At 49.6% G+C, this 18,598-nt stretch overlaps 1 protein-coding gene across 4 annotated transcripts in view; it reads left to right on the top strand.

The window, feature by feature from the left end:
• LOC126520622 (tyrosine-protein phosphatase non-receptor type 11-like) overlaps positions 1–18,598 on the top strand; it is a 248,143-nt gene that overhangs the window by 132,110 nt on the left and 97,435 nt on the right. For all 4 annotated transcript variants that reach the window (XM_055065673.1, XM_055065671.1, XM_055065672.1 and 1 more), the window contains exon 12: positions 16,299–16,450. In XM_055065673.1, the coding sequence (XP_054921648.1) occupies positions 16,299–16,450 (152 nt within the window). The remainder of the gene's footprint in view (positions 1–16,298; positions 16,451–18,598) is intronic.

Here is an 18,598-nt window from a genome sequence, read left to right as displayed (position 1 = left end):
AAAGGACCCCAGGCGGTCAAAATTAATCTGGAGTCCCTCACTACAGCATGTCTCATGATTATATAATTTTTTCCTCATAAAATCCCAGAATTCTTTTTTTTGGGGGGGACTTAGACCGCCACAAGCTGCATGTTATGAGCGGCTACTTTTTTTTGCCGCGGGCGCTCATTTCATGGCAGGAGATGTGCTCAGACAGTTATTGATGCATGTGGAATGTTGTAAGTAGTTATGTGAAAGTAAAGCAACAGTTGCAGAAGTTAGGAAGTTATAATACCGAGGCTGCCCCGCACACACTCACAGCGGTAGCGGCGTTCGCATGCCTGCTCATGCATAGTTGCCCCTCTAGCGATGGGTGCTGGCTCTATATGAAACTCAGGCGGCAGTTTCATGACCAGAAAGAAATGGAAGGACTCTGGCGATAGGAAAAAAGCAACTACATGAAGTAAGGTTCTTAGTTTTATTGGTGTCACGCTCGCCCTGGCAAACACGAACAGATCTTATTCGACGACTACGAACACTCGCTGTCACAATGCAAGCGAATGTTTCGCACCGCGTCTCGGAAACTTGAGATTACACGATGCCGACACTAGCATGGGAACACACTGTGCATTGAGGCACCAATTATCTCTGCTTGACCTTCGAAATTGCTGCAGATTAACTCCAAGATACAACGTGTGGTCCACACATGGACTGCTATGCACAGCTACGGCAAGGCTAGAGGAGGACACGCACCCGCTAGGGGAAGAGAGGAGATAACTGTGCCTCTCCTGCACCCCCCCCCCCCTCGATCTCTCACGTGTGCTTGATCACGTTACCGCACCTTCACCCCCTTCCCAACACTCTTGCACTTGAGTAATCATAAGATCTCGTGTTTCTCTTGAGAGCTACAAGCTGCACACCTCGTGGCCTCTGCAATTTTACTGCATACAGCATCACAGCACATGTGCTTCGATGGTGTTTGCCGCTGAAACTTTTCATGTGGACGGACACTTGCAAGTAACTTTTGCCTTGCCCAACATTTTCATAATTAAGATGAGTTTTGAACAGCTGAACTGAAAAAACAAGTACTAAGGAAGGCAGATAATAGCATTCTTGTCTGTCTTCCCTAGTTCTTCATTTTTTAGTTCAGCTGTTCAAAACTCATCTTAGGTAGCTCAGTTAATTGCTAATCTGCTTCTTATAGTTTTTTGTTAGCTTTTCCAGCGATAGAGGCTCTAAGTAATGGCTTGACAAGACCGAAACTTCGTTAAATTAAAGCTATGTCACGAAATTTCTTCATTAAACCATGCAAAAAAAAACTTCTCGATAGCACTAAGATTGAGAAATTAAAATAGTTATATTGTTACATTGTGAAATTAATTAAAATGAGGTTCGTTACACAGTAAAACCTTGTTAAACCGTACCCGCTTAAACAGTGGTTTCATTTAAAAAGTAGTAACGTCAAACCCCCAACTCAGCGGCCATTGAACATATGTTTTGTATATAGGTATCGGTTAACACATAGTGTTTCCACTTTTCATCGCGCAAACATGACGGTGCGTCGTCTCTATCGGCGGCCCGGCAGAACAACAAGCCTCGGGAGATCAGCACAACGGCCTCCAAGTGTCCTGTGCGTTTGCGCATGAAGCCACATCAACATCAACATCATTTCGCCGCCGTGCCAGAGAGCGTTGTGGCGTCGTGCAAGGGAGAACTCTCATCATGCCGAAACTCAGATAAAAAAGACGCCGAGTGCTTAGCATAGAAGAAAAATTAGACATCGTTCGTGCTATCGAACATGACGTGAAAAGTCGGCGCTGGCACGCAACATGGGTCTACTGTTGACTATGGTGTGTGGCATTTGGAATGCGAAGAAGTTGCTCGGCAGCGCTGCTGCGACTGCGAATAGATGTTGGCTACGAGGTCCGACTTTTCGCCATCATTGCCTCCATTGTTACCGAAGTGTCACCTAGCGACAGTGATAAGGACGACACGGAAAGCGACAGCACGAGCGATACAGTGGCAGAAGCTGCGCGTGAATGAATGCAGTTGTCGCAATGAAAACAGCACCCCGAAAAGGGGCCCTGCGACTTCTGCAACACTACCGCGCCTGTGCACGGAGAATATGCAGCGCCAACGAGGAATATGCCATACGAGTGTTTGCGAAGAAGAGGGGGCTGGCTGAAAAGCTGGCTCACAGCTTCAGCAAGTTTGAGGCCGCTGTCGTCGCTGCTAGGCCGCTGCGGCATCAAACGAAACTAACACGTTTGTCGCGTGGAGTAAATAAATGCTGCATGTTTTTTCCCCTTGCATCGCACTCTCTCCGAGTTCCGTTTTTGACAGGTAAGTGGGCGATCTCATGCTATTTCGGTTAAGAAGTACTACCATTCAGTACATGCTTTTTCCGAGCTCCGGCCAACTACGGTTTAACGAGGCTTCACTGTATCGAGGTTCAGCTGTATTCAGACAAGGTTATATATGACATTTGTTCTACTCTGCCCAGTACAGGAGAAATTTAAATAATTTTTTTATTATTAAAAAGTGGCACATGTCCCTTGGCCCTTACTTAACGACCCAAGTTGGATTCAAAGAGGTTCATTGAAATACAGCACATACTCACTTGCACATATTCAGTGACCCAAGTTGGTGCAAACGAAGTCAGTATAAGTGGTGGGGAGGGTGTGCCAACGGCGCTGTGCTTCGGCACACCAAACCCTGCGGTTGGCGCATGCCTGCCCATCAACCGCCGTCTAGTACAAGCTTGAGAAAACATTAGATGACCACGTGTACACACGGAAAGCGTTTGTTGTGATTGCAACTAACACTTCGAACAGGCCAACTAGCTATATAGTTGACGTCACTTAGAGTTTCCTAGAAGAGAAAAATACACTAGGTAAGGAAGGGCTTCCGACTTACCGGCTTGGGATAGGGGCGGCTGTGACGATCCGTCCCTCCTTCAATATTCCATTATGCCAGAGATCGCTGAAAGAAAAGTGCTGACGAAGCATCCAGGCAGAGGTGCAAAGCTACACTCTGGCAGGAAATGGCAGAATCCACATCAATAGGCTGCAGAACCCTGTGTGGCAGCCGTCTAGACAATGCAGCTGTCGCAAGGTTGATGACCGGGGCTGAAGGCAGCTTGCCCTCAAGGTCCACTCTGCAATGTCCACCCGGGAACAGTAGGTCAGGGCTTTAAAGAAGCAGTGTGCGCCGGCAGGAGCTGCCTTGCACTGACACGTCATCGTGGGTGTCTATGATGACGGCTCTCCTTTATCGTAGCTGCCATGTACTGCTGCGTCGGACATGGAACAGGAATGGGCCTCCGCTGTAAGTTGAGGCCGAAACAGCAGGCAGGGACATGGATGCTGGCAGCAGTAACATGTCCGAGTAGCTTCACCCGTTCTGCAATGTCGCTGAAACGCACTCCACAAACACTTATTAGAATTAAGGCAGTAGAGAACGCTACTGCGTTGGCCGTGTGATGCGATGCCTAACCACATGTCTACCTCGTAGCAAAGAAAAACAATCCAATTCATTTCAACAAAGTTATTCGCTTTGACCAAATTTTCCCGGTTGGATTACAGCATGAAAGTGGGCAATGCTCGTCTGAACTCTATGGTTCTCCAAGATTTCGGTTATTCTGCCTGTAAGATATTGAGTTCATCTGAACAAAATAAGCTTTATATTTTGGACGAGGCTTCTCCGCTTGGGCGAGTATAGTAAAACTAGAGAATCCATTTCCAACTGCTAAATGACACAGCATGGTCGTCTTCGAACATGCGACCGGCAGTTCCGAAGGAATTTAGGCTTAACCTTGCCAATGATGGATACCAATGCCAGAAAAGCCTTATAAAGGGTTCCAATGAGCCGCTGTAAGGAGGTGCAGGCCTAGCTAAGTGGTCCCTGCTGGCTGCTCAACACACAGCTTCTAAGTGGACTCCTGGGACTGCGCCCCGCCAACTTCCTAGCCAGCGTTACCTGCGCCTGGCTCCCAGAGCGAGGTTATAGCGAGGTTTCAGTGTATCACAAAGCTCGCTCTTTGGCCATTGTGGAGTGGGAAGCAAAGTGTGTGACTGGGCTGGCTGGTACTAATCCGTTGTAAACAGGAGCAAACCAATAGGAGAAGTCTCTTTCTGTCCTCTGTTCGTTAATGCGATGTTTACAGTGGAGAGAGAGATGGGCATACTTGCCAACTCTCCTGAATTGTAAAGTTTGGCTCATTCTATAATTTTGCAAATGTTTCATGAAGTTTTTCGAAAAATAAATTACTGTTCATGACAATTTTCTAGAACTGTTGAACGATGGTGCTGTGTAAGATTGCTAATAGGCATACAAAACGTGGCCGCCCAAGCATTCTGTACAGATGCTTAACCAGCGAAGCTGAAGTGTGAGGCCGCGGTGTTGATCACTGCGTTAATCCCGATGGTTCATTGAACAATGTCTTGGTAGGCTGCCAGATCCTCGGTGCGCATTTGCTGCTTGCGTTTGGCTCCACGAGCCTGTTCTTGTGCCTGGGCTGCAGCATTGGCACAGCATCGATGAGCTTGTTCCCGATTCTGCTCATGGCATTGCTGATCGAAAGCTGCCTGCTCCTCAGGAATATGTATGATGCATGGCCTACCCATTTCAGAGCCGGAGAGAAACTGCAGTGCAGGCACTCAGCTGTGATGGAGAGCAACGATGTCACAACTGGCGCAGCCAATCGTGCGCCTCTCTAGGTACGTTCGATTCGCCTGCACCACCGGAACCAGTTCACGAGGTGCTGCACCTCGCCGTTCGTTTCAGCGGTGCAGCAATGGCGCCCGCTGACCCAAGCCGTTTGTTTCAAAAGGTGCTGGAAAGGTGCAGATCTGATTCATGATTTTGCTGCACCCACTCCACTGTCGGTGCCGATTTGGTGCAGGCGTTCAGCTGCAAAGCAGCAGTGTAGCAGACAACGCAGCAGACGGGCACGAGTGCCATAAAGCCCTGCTTACGCACGTCTGATGTGTCTACGCAGGTGTGGTGTGTATTCTTGCCCCAGTAGCTGATCATACCTGCAGTGCAGGGCCTCTGAAACATATGCATTCCGTGAATGTTAGTCGGGCACAACATGTTTGCACCACATCTGCACCTTGGCATACGTCTTGAGTGCTGCGCTGCGCCTGCACCACAGAAATCGAGCTGCACAATTTCTGAACTTCTCGTGAACCGCCGTGAACTGGTACACAGTGGTGCAGGCGAGTCGAACGAACCTTCTCTCTCACTCTTTATTTTTTTTTTTTTTCACACATGTGCACGGGGTTGCGCCGGAGGAGTTTTCGGGGTACAAGGTACAGACAGACGAATGGATGAATTGATTGGCTTCACTGTAGAAAGGTAGCAGTTTCGCCCGAAAGGTGAAGCATCGATTGCATTTGCAAATTAGCGGACAGCTGTACGAAGTTAAGGTAGTAGTTTATCAGCCGTATAAACTTGTAAACATGGGCATACTAACTAAATTAACAAGCGGGTTGTCACGCACACACAAGAAAACATGAACACATCTCACTTGATGATTGCGGAAGCTCGCTGTCAGAATGCTGGAGCGAGAAAGCACAACAGGAGCAGCGAGCCAATTGACCTTTGTGCTGCGTCTCACATCAGCGCGAACTAAGCCGTGGAAACAGCGTGCGGTGGACTGTGTCCTCGCCGCAGATGGATTTCAACATACAATGGCCCAGGCCGCCTGGAGTAGAACGCTCCTCTCATCCCTCTCTACCTTCCTCATGGCGCCTTGCATGCGATGGAAAATGGCGCACTTCCTCCCCGCTTCCCTCCTGTGCCTGCACGAAATTGAGTCACGATCGCCAGCTCACCCGCGCATGCTTTCACTCGCACATACAGCATACGGCACGTGGTGACGATTTTATCGCCTTTGGACGTAGTAAAGTTTTTCTTCTTCTCTTCCTCTTCCGCCGGGTTCTTCCTTCTTTGTGGTTGTTGTTCGCTCTCGGCTCTTCTTGAGCCGATTCTCTGCTCTCTGCTTCGGTATCTCGGCACTAACGATGCTTGACGTCAATCATTCGAACTGATTTATTTACAGGCAGATAGTAACGGTTACAAGGAGTACAAGGAGTTACAAGCAAACAAGGAAAACGGCTTCACATTTACGAATGCGGCTGAGCAAGGCCTCGGAGCAGTCCGTCGCTCCGATCGGGCACCTGACGAGAACGGTCCGTCGTCTCTCAGGCCTCAGCTCACACTGCCCGCTCAGCCGCGCCCATTATCACCCCCCAGCCAGCCGCGGGACCATGTCCCCGGGCTGCGTAACTCGCACCGGCGGTGGGCCGCCGCTCGAGCCCCCCGCGGCGCCTCGGCCCGACGCAAAACACTCCCCAATTACTCCCTTCTCCAGATGCCGCTGCAGCGGCTCGCTGCGCGATTTATGGCCCTCGCCAGAACCAGTGCGCGAGAACCCCTGCCGCTCCCTTTTTCGCCGAACAGCGTCCGGCCACCGCCTTCCCAAAGCAGGCGCTCTCTGGAAGCGGCCAGGGTGCGAGCCAACAGCACAACAGTGCCATGAAACACACACACAAAAACAGAGTGGGCCTCAGAGAAGTCGGGGAAGCACGCACTTAAGCAACAAAAATAATGCACATATGAGCTTCACTAAGCCGAACATTCACAACGACCTTACACCCCGCACCCAAGATCGTTATTACCATCCTACTGGTTGTAATGCACGATTAACTCAAGGTGTCGTCGTGAATGATACATACACACAAGTGGATACAATACCATATAAGGGAAAAATTAACCTAGAAGTGAGGAATTGGTTACGTGAGGAATTGGTTACGTGAAAACACTCTTGGGCGCACGAAAAAGGTTCAGCATGACACACAAAACACGGCATTGAATATGGCATATATACGCGCCGTTGCCCTAACACTGGAACACACCGCAATGACATAATATCAAGCACTGCCAAGTATGTACATTCCTTGTCAAAGCACATATAGTCTCTCCGGGTGACTCCCGGGCTCAGCCCCCAGAGACCACGGGGATAGCTATCGTATTTTGTCCCCTACACACCCCTCCCCAGACACCCAATCGGCTCTCGTGAGACGTGATAACGCATCGGCATTCGCGTGCTCCGTGCCCTTTCTGTGGCTGACGGTGACGTTGTACCGTTGTAGTGCCAGCGCCCAGCGGACAAGCTTCGCGCCCGCGGGGTGCGTCGTAGTTAAGTAGGTTAGGGGGTTGTGATCAGACACGATATTTATTCGGGCGCCGTAGACCCACGTGTCGAATTTACGAAGGGCCCAGATTACGGCAAACGCCTCCCTTTCTATTGTGGCCCATCTCATCTGAGTGTCGTTAAAGCGATGGCTTGCAAATGATATGGGCCGCTCTTCGCCCGATTCGGTCATCTGAGCCAAGCAAGCGGCTGCTGCGTTTGCGGACGCATCTGTGAACAGCCAATATGGCTTAGAGGAATCCGGAGTCGACAACATCGCCGCCCTACACAGGGCTTCCTTCAACTCGCCAAATGCCCGGTCTGCCTCCACACCCCAGGGAATTTGATTCGGCACCTTTCTCCCTGTCAATTCAGTTAGGGGTTTAGCAATTTCTGCGTAATCTCTTACGTAGTTTCTGTAATATCCGCAGAGACCCAAAACGCTCCTGAGTTCGCGCTTTGTTCGTGGTCTCTGTAGCTCCTTAATGGCCCTAACTTTTTCCGGGTCTGGACCACGTTGCCCTGAGCCTACGACATGTCCCAGGTATTTTATCTGACGCGCCGCGACCTGGCATTTCTGCAGATTGGCTGTCAAGCTTGCCTCGCGCATTGCGATTAGCACATGCTCGAGGTGTTCTAAATGGTCGGTCCACGTTCTGGAAAACACTGCTATGTCATCCAGATACGCGCAGGCATATTCCTGATGTCCTGCGAGAAGATCATTCATTGCCCGTTGGAAAGTGGCGGGAGCGTTCTTTAACCCGAATGGCATGACACGCCACGCGAATTGGCCTAAATGTGTCACAAACGCTGTCTTGTCTTGACTTTCCTCATCAACGGGAATCTGCCAATAACCCCGCCTAAGATCGATAAGAGTGATGAAGTTGGCCGCTCCTACTCGATATATAAGCTCCTCCTGGCGAGCCATGGGAAACGCGTCATCCACGGTACCAGCATTCAGTGCTCTGTAGTCGACACAAAGTCTAAGGGAGCAGTCTTTCTTGGTGACACACACCACAGGGTGACCGAACGCGCTCGTGGTCGGGTAAATAAGTCCCAGAGCGAGAAGTTCGTCAATCTCCTTAGCTATCTCCTTCCTAAGGAGCTCAGGTACGCGATACGGGTGACCCTTTTTCGGCGTGTACCCCTCGTATAGTACAATTCGATGGTCACCTATCCGTGCCCTTCCTGGTTGCCCCGAAAACACGTCGCCGTAGGACCGGAACAACGCGCGTATCTGTGATTCGTGGCTTGACGACAAGTGCTCTGTCGCAGTAGCCGGTAACTCACTTTCCAACTGTTCCGTTACGGATGGGCTGCACTCGACGTCCCCAAAGTCCTCATCGTCGTGGAAGATAACGCTCGTGTGCCCTATCCTTGCGTGATAGGGGCGAAGATGGTTAGCATGCACGGTTCTTCGTTTTCCGCCTTCCACGATTATCTCGTAGGAATTTTGGCGCGGTTTTGCGACTACCTTATACGGCCCGCACCACCTCGACTGTAATTTCCCGTGCTCGCCCATGCGAAACAATAGGACATCGTCGCCGATATCGAACGTCTTTACTCGGGCGCGGAGATTGTACTGGGAGGCGTACGCGTCTTGCTGCCTGCTAGCCGTCAGTCCTGCGAGCTCGGCAGCTAGCTGCAGCTGCTCACGCAACTTCTCTAGATATTGAGCTGCCGACTCTCTCAGGTTATCTGGTATGTCGACCTCCCCTGTCCAGCTATTCTTCAGTATCGACAGCGGCCCAGTCGGGCTTCTACCAAACAACATCTGAAAGGGGGAAACGCCCGTTGTGTCATGGGGCACCTCCCTATACGCCCAGAGCAAGAAGGGGACAAATTTGTCCCAGTTCCTCCTGTCTCTCTCGATCACATGAAACAGCATATTTTTAAATATGCGGTTCCACCTCTCTACGGAGCCATTACTTTCCGGATGCTCTGGGGTGGAGAATCGCGGTGAGCTCCCGATTCTCTCGCAGAAAATCTGCGTCATCTGTGCAGCAAAATTAGTTCCTTGATCGCTGCAGATTGCCTCAGGGACACCGGTCCGCGAGAAAATCTCTAGCAGCGCGTCACATGTCCTTCGCGCCGTAAGCGATGTCAAACACACCACTTCCGGCCATCTGGTATGCAAATCCGTTACACACAGAGCATATCTGTGTCCCCGTGCCGATGGGGGGTTCAATGGCCCGATTACATCAACGTTAACTACCTGGAACGGGTAACTTGGGCGCGTGAGTGGCGTTATCGGAACACGGTCCATGACCTTACGGTCAGACCGGACCTGGCAACCATGGCATGTCTGACAATGTTGTTTAATGTCTCTGTCAATGCCAGGCCAATAGAAAGACATCTTTATCCTATTGGCTGTCTTTCTTATTCCGAGGTGCCCACCCCATGGTGACTCATGCGCAAGAAGCAGAACCTCCTTCCTTCTTTCACCAGGCAGAACTAACTGCTGATAGACCCTGGCGGCAATTTTGTCCTTGTGAAAAAGCAGCCCGTCGCGAACAAACATCCCATGGCTGCCTGCTTTACCTTGTTTCCATGCCTCGACCAGGCTCGGATCTGCTCTCTGCGCCTCCCGAAAGGCCTGATTTTGCTCTGTCCTACTCGAATCAAAAGTCGCATCTCCCTGCACCACTAAGCCAACTTTGGCAGCTTGGTCTGCATCTGCGCTCGAAGCAGGGTCGCCCACGCTCTCCTCCTCTCCCCAAATATCGGAAGTAAGGTCCAAAGCTGCCTCGATCACTCGCCCGCTTTGAGTACCGGCACATGCTTCTTTAATCATGTGCCATGCCTCCGCCGAAAGCAGGCAGTCAGCGTCGTCTGTCGCTAATTCCTCAGTAAACGCGCAGATTACAGGTACTTCCCTACCTAGGTGGACACTCCCGCCCGTATCCAGGCCTAGCTCAACGCGCGCCAGCCTCGCCACGACTTTTGCGCCGAAGGCTGCCACCAGCGTCACATTTCCCATCTCATGTTTCGCGCTTTCAGGCACGGCGCTTTCTCTGAGCACCGTAATCTCCGCACCCGTGTCAACCAGTGCCTTAATTAATACATCGCCACACCTTAATCTGACATACTCCACAGCAGGTATATCGCGTTCTCTCTTATTTCTGGTTGATGTGCCCCCGCAGGCGGGCCCAAGCTCACTGCTTTCGAGTGACACCGCCTGCTGACAACCGGGCACCGCTTCCGATTTCCGGTCTTTGCCAACCCGGTTCACGGTTTTGCGATGGGTCGCCGCTTTGTTGGGGCAGTTTCGCGCGAAGTGCGGTCCATTGCATACAAAACACGCGGCCTGCGTTTTCTGCGGAGCGGCTCCCTTGTTCACCGACGGCACAGAAGGTGCAACCGCCCTCGCGTCATTCGTTGTGATCGCCGCGCGCCCGTATTCTCCCGTCGTTTTCGACGTTGTCACCTGCCTCCGCGCAGACCCCTTACCCTCGATGTCTTCATAAGCTTCAACGAACTTTGCAATTTCGTGTGGCGTCGCCCACCCGTTACCCTCTTCGCGCTTAACGTGCTTCCACGCTTCCTGGCTCAATGTTTGTTTAATTTGGTCAGCGACTTGAAGTGCAAACAGACCTTTGAAAGTTTTTACGTCCCGCGCCGCCGTATAGAAGGCATAATAGCTCTCGAGCCTAGACGCAAAATGCTGCCAGGTCTCGTCTCGCATCGGTGTTGCAAACCGGAACTGTCTGAGATAATCGCCCGGCGACAGCCTCAGCTCGGATAAAATGGTCTCCTTTACTTTAGCGTAGCTGTTCAGTTCGTCAGTCGACAGCTTAGAAAAAACGTGCCGAATCCTCCCTGCGATCAGCGGCAGTACCAAGTGACTTTTGATGCTCTCGGGCACTCCGTACGACCGAAAGACGCCCTCAATGCCCTCCAACCACACCGGAACCTCTGGATCCGATGGGATTGGAGTTAGAAGGCTTCTCAACATTTTGGAGAAACGCCCTAGGGTCTCCTCGCGGGATTCCGGATGTCTGATCGGCGCTCTGTCATCTATACTTTCCCGCATTTCAAGCTGCCGCGTTCTCTGCTGCTCAATTTGCAACTGAAGCCTCAACCGCTCCAATTCCATTGAAGCTATCTGAGCCTCATGTTGAAATTCTAGCTCTTGCCTGTCTGCGCCTGTGCCCGACCCCACCCCAGCACTCGGCCCCGTAGCTTCGCCGTCACTACTCATGATCAGCACCCACTAGTCCCCGATTACAGCTAGTGGTCTCTGTGAACCATGCAGGGAAGTCACCCACCTTGTTTCCAGTCCCTGGAGGCAGATGAATGGAGTCGCTTTTCCCGGTCGTCACCACCACGCCGCTCTGCACGGGTTTCCTCTAGACCATCAGAGGGTGATGCAGTGCGGTCACTAGTCCATCAGTGAGCTGCACTGTCCGATGCGCACTCACAAGTCCATTAGTGAGCGCTCCCCGTGCGCCAGTCCGTCGACGCACTGTCCGGGCTCGGTCCGTTGGCCCGTTGACGCTTATCTCCGCTACTCGCCTTCACGTGAGCAGCAGCCTCGCTTTCCGTTTCTTCGCCTGACCCAGGCACAGTGATGAAGTCGTCGCAGTTCTGTGATGTCGTCGCAGTTCTGTGACGTCGTCGCAGTTCTGTCACCTTCGTGAGTTCCGATCGGTTACCGCCTATCTGCCACTGCCGTCCACCGAAGGCTTACCGAGAACAGATATCCTGTCGGCTGCGCCAGTAAAGTTTTTCTTCTTCTCTTCCTCTTCCGCCGGGTTCTTCCTTCTTTGTGGTTGTTGTTCGCTCTCGGCTCTTCTTGAGCCGATTCTCTGCTCTCTGCTTCAGTATCTCGGCACTAACGATGCTTGACGTCAATCATTCGAACTGATTTATTTACAGGCAGATAGTAACGGTTACAAGGAGTACAAGGAGTTACAAGCAAACAAGGAAAACGGCTTCACATTTACGAATGCGGCTGAGCAAGGCCTCGGAGCAGTCCGTCGCTCCGATCGGGCACCTGACGAGAACGGTCCGTCGTCTCTCAGGCCTCAGCTCACACTGCCCGCTCAGCCGCGCCCATTATCACCCCCCAGCCAGCCGCGGGACCATGTCCCCGGGCTGCGTAACTCGCACCGGCGGTGGGCCGCCGCTCGAGCCCCCCGCGGCGCCTCGGCCCGACGCAAAACACTCCCCAATTACTCCCTTCTCCAGATGCCGCTGCAGCGGCTCGCTGCGCGATTTATGGCCCTCGCCAGAACCAGTGCGCGAGAACCCCTGCCGCTCCCTTTTTCGCCGAACAGCGTCCGGCCACCGCCTTCCCAAAGCAGGCGCTCTCTGGAAGCGGCCAGGGTGCGAGCCAACAGCACAACAGTGCCATGAAACACACACACAAAAACAGAGTGGGCCTCAGAGAAGTCGGGGAAGCACGCACTTAAGCAACAAAAATAATGCACATATGAGCTTCACTAAGCCGAACATTCACAACGACCTTACAGACGTTATATGGAACCTCATAACGACACTGATGGCAGAAATGCACCTGGAGTGCCCAGATAATTGCTATTGCAATATAATAAATTGTTATTATACTTACATCACCCATTTTAATAGAAACACAACATGTGATACACGTTTACCAGAGACATACCCACTTTGAAAAGGTTTATGAAGACAAGTTCCTGAAGCAGGCAAGATCGGCATCAGTTAAGCTGCTGAAAAAGTCACCATGCTCTAAAAACAAGGTTGTCAGTCTCTGTTGTTCCTTGTTTGCTAGTGCTTGCGTGCCGCATGTAAAGGTAAATATGATTGTCAGTGAAGTGTGTATGCAATGTTACGATCGGCAAGTGGGGGCAGCAACCTTCGAACCCTTCCTGCTTTCCTGAGACAAATCGCTTCTGCTTGATGAAGCTCACAATAAGTCCCACCAGCATCACCCCGTTGGCAACAAGGCCGGCATAGACGGGTTAACAAAGAAGCTTCCTTCAAGGTGACGATGACCACCTGCCCACTAGTAGATGCAAGCGGCCATCGTCTTGTGTGGCAGTGGCGTCGACATCAGGTTCCAAGATTTCCACATGGTTTCCACAGGTTCCACAGATTTCCACCCCCTCTCCCCTTTAGAAGAACTCGACCTATGTATACCGTGCTGAAGAAAACATATGTCGCCTTGAAAAAGACAAGTGCCTTTGCCAAAATGTTTGCTCCCGCTTTTACCTTGTTCCCGTTTTGCTCGTCGTTTTGAATTTCCATCTCCCGCCTTCCCCATGTTTTCCCCAGACTTTGCGGGTAAGATGGTGACGCGGGCCGACGAAATGTGTAACGGTCAGCATGAAGTGCGAGAAGGCTCCAACACAAGTTCAAGGAAAAAGTCCCGTACATAAAAGCGTTTTATTGATCGGAATCTATCAAAGGAGTGTGACGCGGCCTAAGAAAGTGAAAACCGTCAAACAGCAAGTGCGGGGCACGAGAAAGTAAAGGTGCGGTCGTCGTTGATGACATTTTCATATCAAGCGCATTCGAGCCACTGGTCAAAAATAGACAGAGAAGCATGTTCTGTACGAACGCGAACAAAGGGCACAGGGCAATTATGTTCTCTGTCATTCTGTTTTTTTTTTTTTTTTTCGGGGTGCAGCATGTGGTGTGCAGGAGTACAAGGTGGCAGGATGAGACGAGGTAGTAGGGAGACTTGATACAGTCAGACGACTTCATGAGGAAAGCATGTTGCCAGGATGCAAATTGGCAGGAGGTTGTTACGTCTGGAAAGAGCTGATAGAATGTCAGGCCTTTTGTTGTTCCTGGACAACCAGAATAGCCTTCGTGGCACAACCACCTCAAGTATGGCTCAAAAGTATGAGTCCGTCGTTAGATAACTGGAATGATAGACAAAAAGAACGGTTACGTAGAAACAAACGTATTGTTTTGTTTGTTTATTTTTGAGCATTTGAGAATTTTTCTGATTTGGGACTACAGTTTCTTTCATTAGCAAGTTACCATCTTTCTTTATGTTTTTGTTTGAGAAATTCTGAAATTTGAAAGATGCATTTTGTGTAAAGATTTAGTTTGTGAAGTGTTCCTTAGTGAGTAAGGCTTCTTTTTTTGTGAGCGACCTGAAACGTCAAGGTCATTTGTTAAAGGCCTTGAGTAATGTGCATGTGTATTAGTTAACCTTTACTAGATGTGTTTCTGTAGTTCTTATTTTTATATTAAGCGCGTTGGTTTTCAATTAGTGCATAGTTTGCACTGAAAACATTTGGTACCTTTCCATTAGCGCACATCCTTTTCGGACAGAAGGAAACAATGATTGTTGTCGGGTCACTTGTGCGGGGTGAGAGCGGCAGCATTCCGAGTTTTCTACTATGCGTGCGTGGAAGTAGTTGATTGCACACACATCTTTTTAAGATTCTTGGGAGCTCGTAAGTTATGCAAGTTTAATTTTGTTGTTCATTTTCGGCATGTCCTGCGAGGACAAAACGGAAAGAAAACATATGCGTGAGATGCAAGAATGCATTGAGTTGTGACCAAAGCCAACGCGATATTGATTACGTATCCATAGAGTATGAACAGGCTGTTCATGAAGTGAGGCTACCTAAGGGGCTTTGAGGCATTGTTTATGTAGAGCCTTCTGTTTAGTTGTACGTATACTTTGCTCTCGTCCAGCGTGACAGTCAGATTTGGTTGAACTCAAAAGAAACCTGAGCGCTCGCTTTAGGAGCACAAAATTTTGTGGTCAAAATTTGCAGTCCCCGGTTGATCGGCTTATATTAAATTTCAGTATGAAGCCTGGTGAGTTATCAGCTGATTCAGGGCATTTGCACGCTGTGTGGTACTGTGTTGCTGGGATTGACTCTTCCGTGCAGGTTGTTACGTGATCGGTGGCAGCATTCCAACTTTGCAGTTGCAGAGAGCCAAGCCATCTTGTTCGTCACTAGCCACTCTCGTCCTGACCAGTAGTTAGCTCTGGCCAGTCAAGATTTTTCGGGCCATGGAGGAGCTGTTACGATAGGCCAGTGGGGGCTGCAACCTTAGAACAACTCCTGCTTTCCCTAGATGAGTACGTCCCACCAGCATTGCCCAGATGTAAACGAGGCTGGACATAGACTGTGATGGGTCAACAAAGAAGCTCCATTCAAGGTGACGATGACCATCAGCCCACTAATTGATGCAAGGGGCCAATGTGGTTGCCATGTGGTTGCGCCATATCCGGGGGGGGGCGATTGTGCAACATTGGAGGCAGAGTCCAGAGGAACAGTGAGACGTCATGGAAGGGATTTTGCGAATGATTCTACGATTATGATTGGCCGAGGCACAGTCATCAGATTCCCTATTCTAGTCAGCTAGTGAAGATGATGGTTTTAAGAGAGGACACCTTTGATGCAGCGAGTCTGCTGAGCTGTCCTGATGTGCTCTCCCATAAAGATGTAGTCTGCTCTGATAATGTAGCTCATGCTACAAGAACGATGTGCTGTGCTCCCTGCTCCGGCCAGTACGAGTATCTCTTGCTCTGTAAACGAGTTTGCCTCTTCTATGCAAATAAACCCCTTGTTACGTTACTTCAACGTCTTGACCTCGTACTCATCTCGGAAGAAGCAACCCTCATCAAGAAAGCTCAGACGACGTGGGCCCGCCTAGCCTCCGTATAATGCCCCGGTAGCATAAGCCAGTTACCGATTATGAGACACACCGACAGCGTAGTGTAGAGAGCGAGCCTCATTGTGATGCTGGAGACCACGACCCCCAAATCCTACAGTCAGCAACAATGTAGGTGCTGAGAGAAAACTTGGTGCTGTGAGGGTGAAGTTACGGATGCAGCATGTGCAAGTCTCCTTGCTTATAGGCATTGTCTCACTTCAAGCAGTGCAAGTGACCACAGGTAGTGACACTGCTTGGAGCCCTATTTAGTGTATGAAGGAGGGCCTACAATTGTGCTTCATTTTTGTTAAATGCTGTGTCATGTTCTGCGTTTTCTCTTTTGTGCTGTTGTAAGAGCTTGTGTGCCAAGCTGCACATGGCATCGTTGTAGTGCCCACCAAGAAGTGGAGTAGAGTTGTTGAAATGTTGCTGCTATATTTTTGATGGTGTTCAGGCTGATTAGGCATGCGTGAGGGTTGTAAAAGCAAGTGTTTTTTTCTCTCCTTGTTTGCAGGACTAAGTTGTGAGATTGACATCCAGCGGACAATTCAGATGGTGCGCATGCAGAGGTCTGGCATGGTGCAGACTGAGGCCCAGTACAAGTTTGTGTACTTGGCTGTGGAGCACTACATTGAGACACTGCAGCAGCGAATGCAGGCTGAACAGGTATGCTTTCATGAGGTTCAATACTTGGCTTCTGTAGCGGCATTTTCATGGTGGTTGAACACTTAGTTACTGTGCTTTGTGTGCACATTAAAGAACCCAGGTGGCCAAAATTGATCCAGAGCTTTCCACTACGTCTCTCATGGCCTCAGTGCGTTGCTGTAGGACATCAAAAGGGCCCTGCAGCAGCCTTAAAGCTTTCTTTGGAGCTTTCGCCCATTTTTGTGGTTGGAGGTTGGGCGCCGCCAATGCAAAGGGCCAGTAATGGAAGTGCTGTGCCAATTGTGCCATCTTGTGCCAAACCACCGAGCTGCACCAACTTGCACCAAAACACTAACTTCGAATGAAGTTGCTGAATTTTGCCTGATGTTCGTGTTCAGTGACAACCACGCCATGTTTTGGCTAGCATTTAGCGCTAGAGTGAACCTAGAGCAATCTGTTCGACATCGGTGTTATTGGAGTGTGGGTATGTTTGGTGGCACATTGTTACTTGGCTGCAGGAAAATGAAAATCCTTTGTGCTATACAATGCATTAAGAATGCTTCATATAAGTTTCCGTAATATTCAGACCAGCTAAAGATGATTTGAACTGGCGGTCCTTTTATACCAATTGGGAAAGAAAGCCGCGCTCTCAGCTAAATGAATAAGTCATATGGTTATACATTTTAGGGCTCGATTGTATGCCCATTGATAAATCTGTGGCGGTTAATAGCAAACGGCATGCTTGTAACATTAAAATATATTTAACACTTACACCACGTCTGGTTACCAGAACGGTAGTGCGGCACACTGACAAAAGAGCTGCTTGCTTTCATGGAACTTCTTGACCAGAAATATTCAATGGAAACTGTATTCGTCACTCGAATTTCCACTCCAGGTACTCTGTATTCTGCAAAACTGCACAATGCAAAATCAGGTTTTTGCAGTTGCAGAACACAAACCGAGGATCTAAACTTTCAGTTTTAGTCTACCCTATTTGGCAAATGGCAGTCATATAACTAAAATATATGTAACGGCAGACCGTATGACTGAATAAATAAATAAGTAGTATGAATAGTTAAATAAATAAATAGGTAAATAGATAAATATAGTCAAATAAATAAATGGTCAGAGAAAACGCAAACGACAGAAATTGCGTTCGCGACAGTGATGTTCCCGACGCGACTTGTGCAGATGAAGTCCAAAAATATTTAGAAGCAATTGTTTGGCATTCAAAGTTGGCTAAGCCTGTCCTGACTGACATGTCCTGACTTATGGCTAAGCCCTAATAATCGAGCTTGTGCAAAATATTGGTTGGGACATTATCTGAGCACCAGTGAATGCTCTTCTTTCCCTTTATTCTTTTCATAAATGTCAGAGTTCTTGTTTTTCTTTTTTTTTTCTTATTGCCAAGTTATGTAGGTTACTGGCAAACATGCAATGACCAACAAATTAACTTCACACCTGTTCTGTGGCACTGTGCTATGCCAACTGAACGTCAAGAAGGATTTAAAAAATGCCTGAGGGAATTACGTGAACAGGATTCACTGTTTGTTGATGGGTCTTGTTCATGGTTGTCGCAGTCAGTATTTCTTGTTCATAGTGCACGAATACATCTAATTAGCTAACTTTATAATCTCACTGAGTCGACGAGGTGTCAATGAAAATGTTGTGGAGCATGTCGAAAAATGAGTGGTAATTGCATTTAAAGCAACCTGAGATTTGCATTATACAGTACAGTAAAACCTTGTTAATCTGACCCTCGTTAATGCAGAAAATCATATAATTCTAACTCGTTCTCTGGTCCCGGCAGGCCAGGGGCATAGCCAGGGGGGGGGGGGGGGGAGGGCTTATGGGGGCTTCAGCACCCCCCCTCCCCCTGAAATTTTTTCGTGCAGTCCACATGCCGCCAACCAGAGCAACCCCCGGTGCCGGAAATCATTCTGGATTTTGTCTAGAATGTCTTTTTCATGTTCGAAAAGACACTTCACCGCGAACATTGCGAACACGGTCTGGATTTTGCGGCAACACCCGTGTACTGCGAGTGACTTAACACAAGCAGCCCTATCCGAGCACAAAGTTTCAAGGGCATTTTGATGGCGAGCAGGCTCGCCACGGCACCTCGCAGAGGCCTCAGAATGTACGGCGCGCATGGATGTCAATTCCGAAACT

This window comes from Dermacentor andersoni, chromosome 3 (genome assembly GCF_023375885.2).
Source record: "Dermacentor andersoni chromosome 3, qqDerAnde1_hic_scaffold, whole genome shotgun sequence".
In the NCBI taxonomy this organism is placed as follows: Eukaryota; Metazoa; Arthropoda; class Arachnida; order Ixodida; family Ixodidae; genus Dermacentor; species Dermacentor andersoni.
Note: the sequence above shows the minus strand (reverse complement) of the source record. Positions and strands in the feature narration are given on the sequence as shown.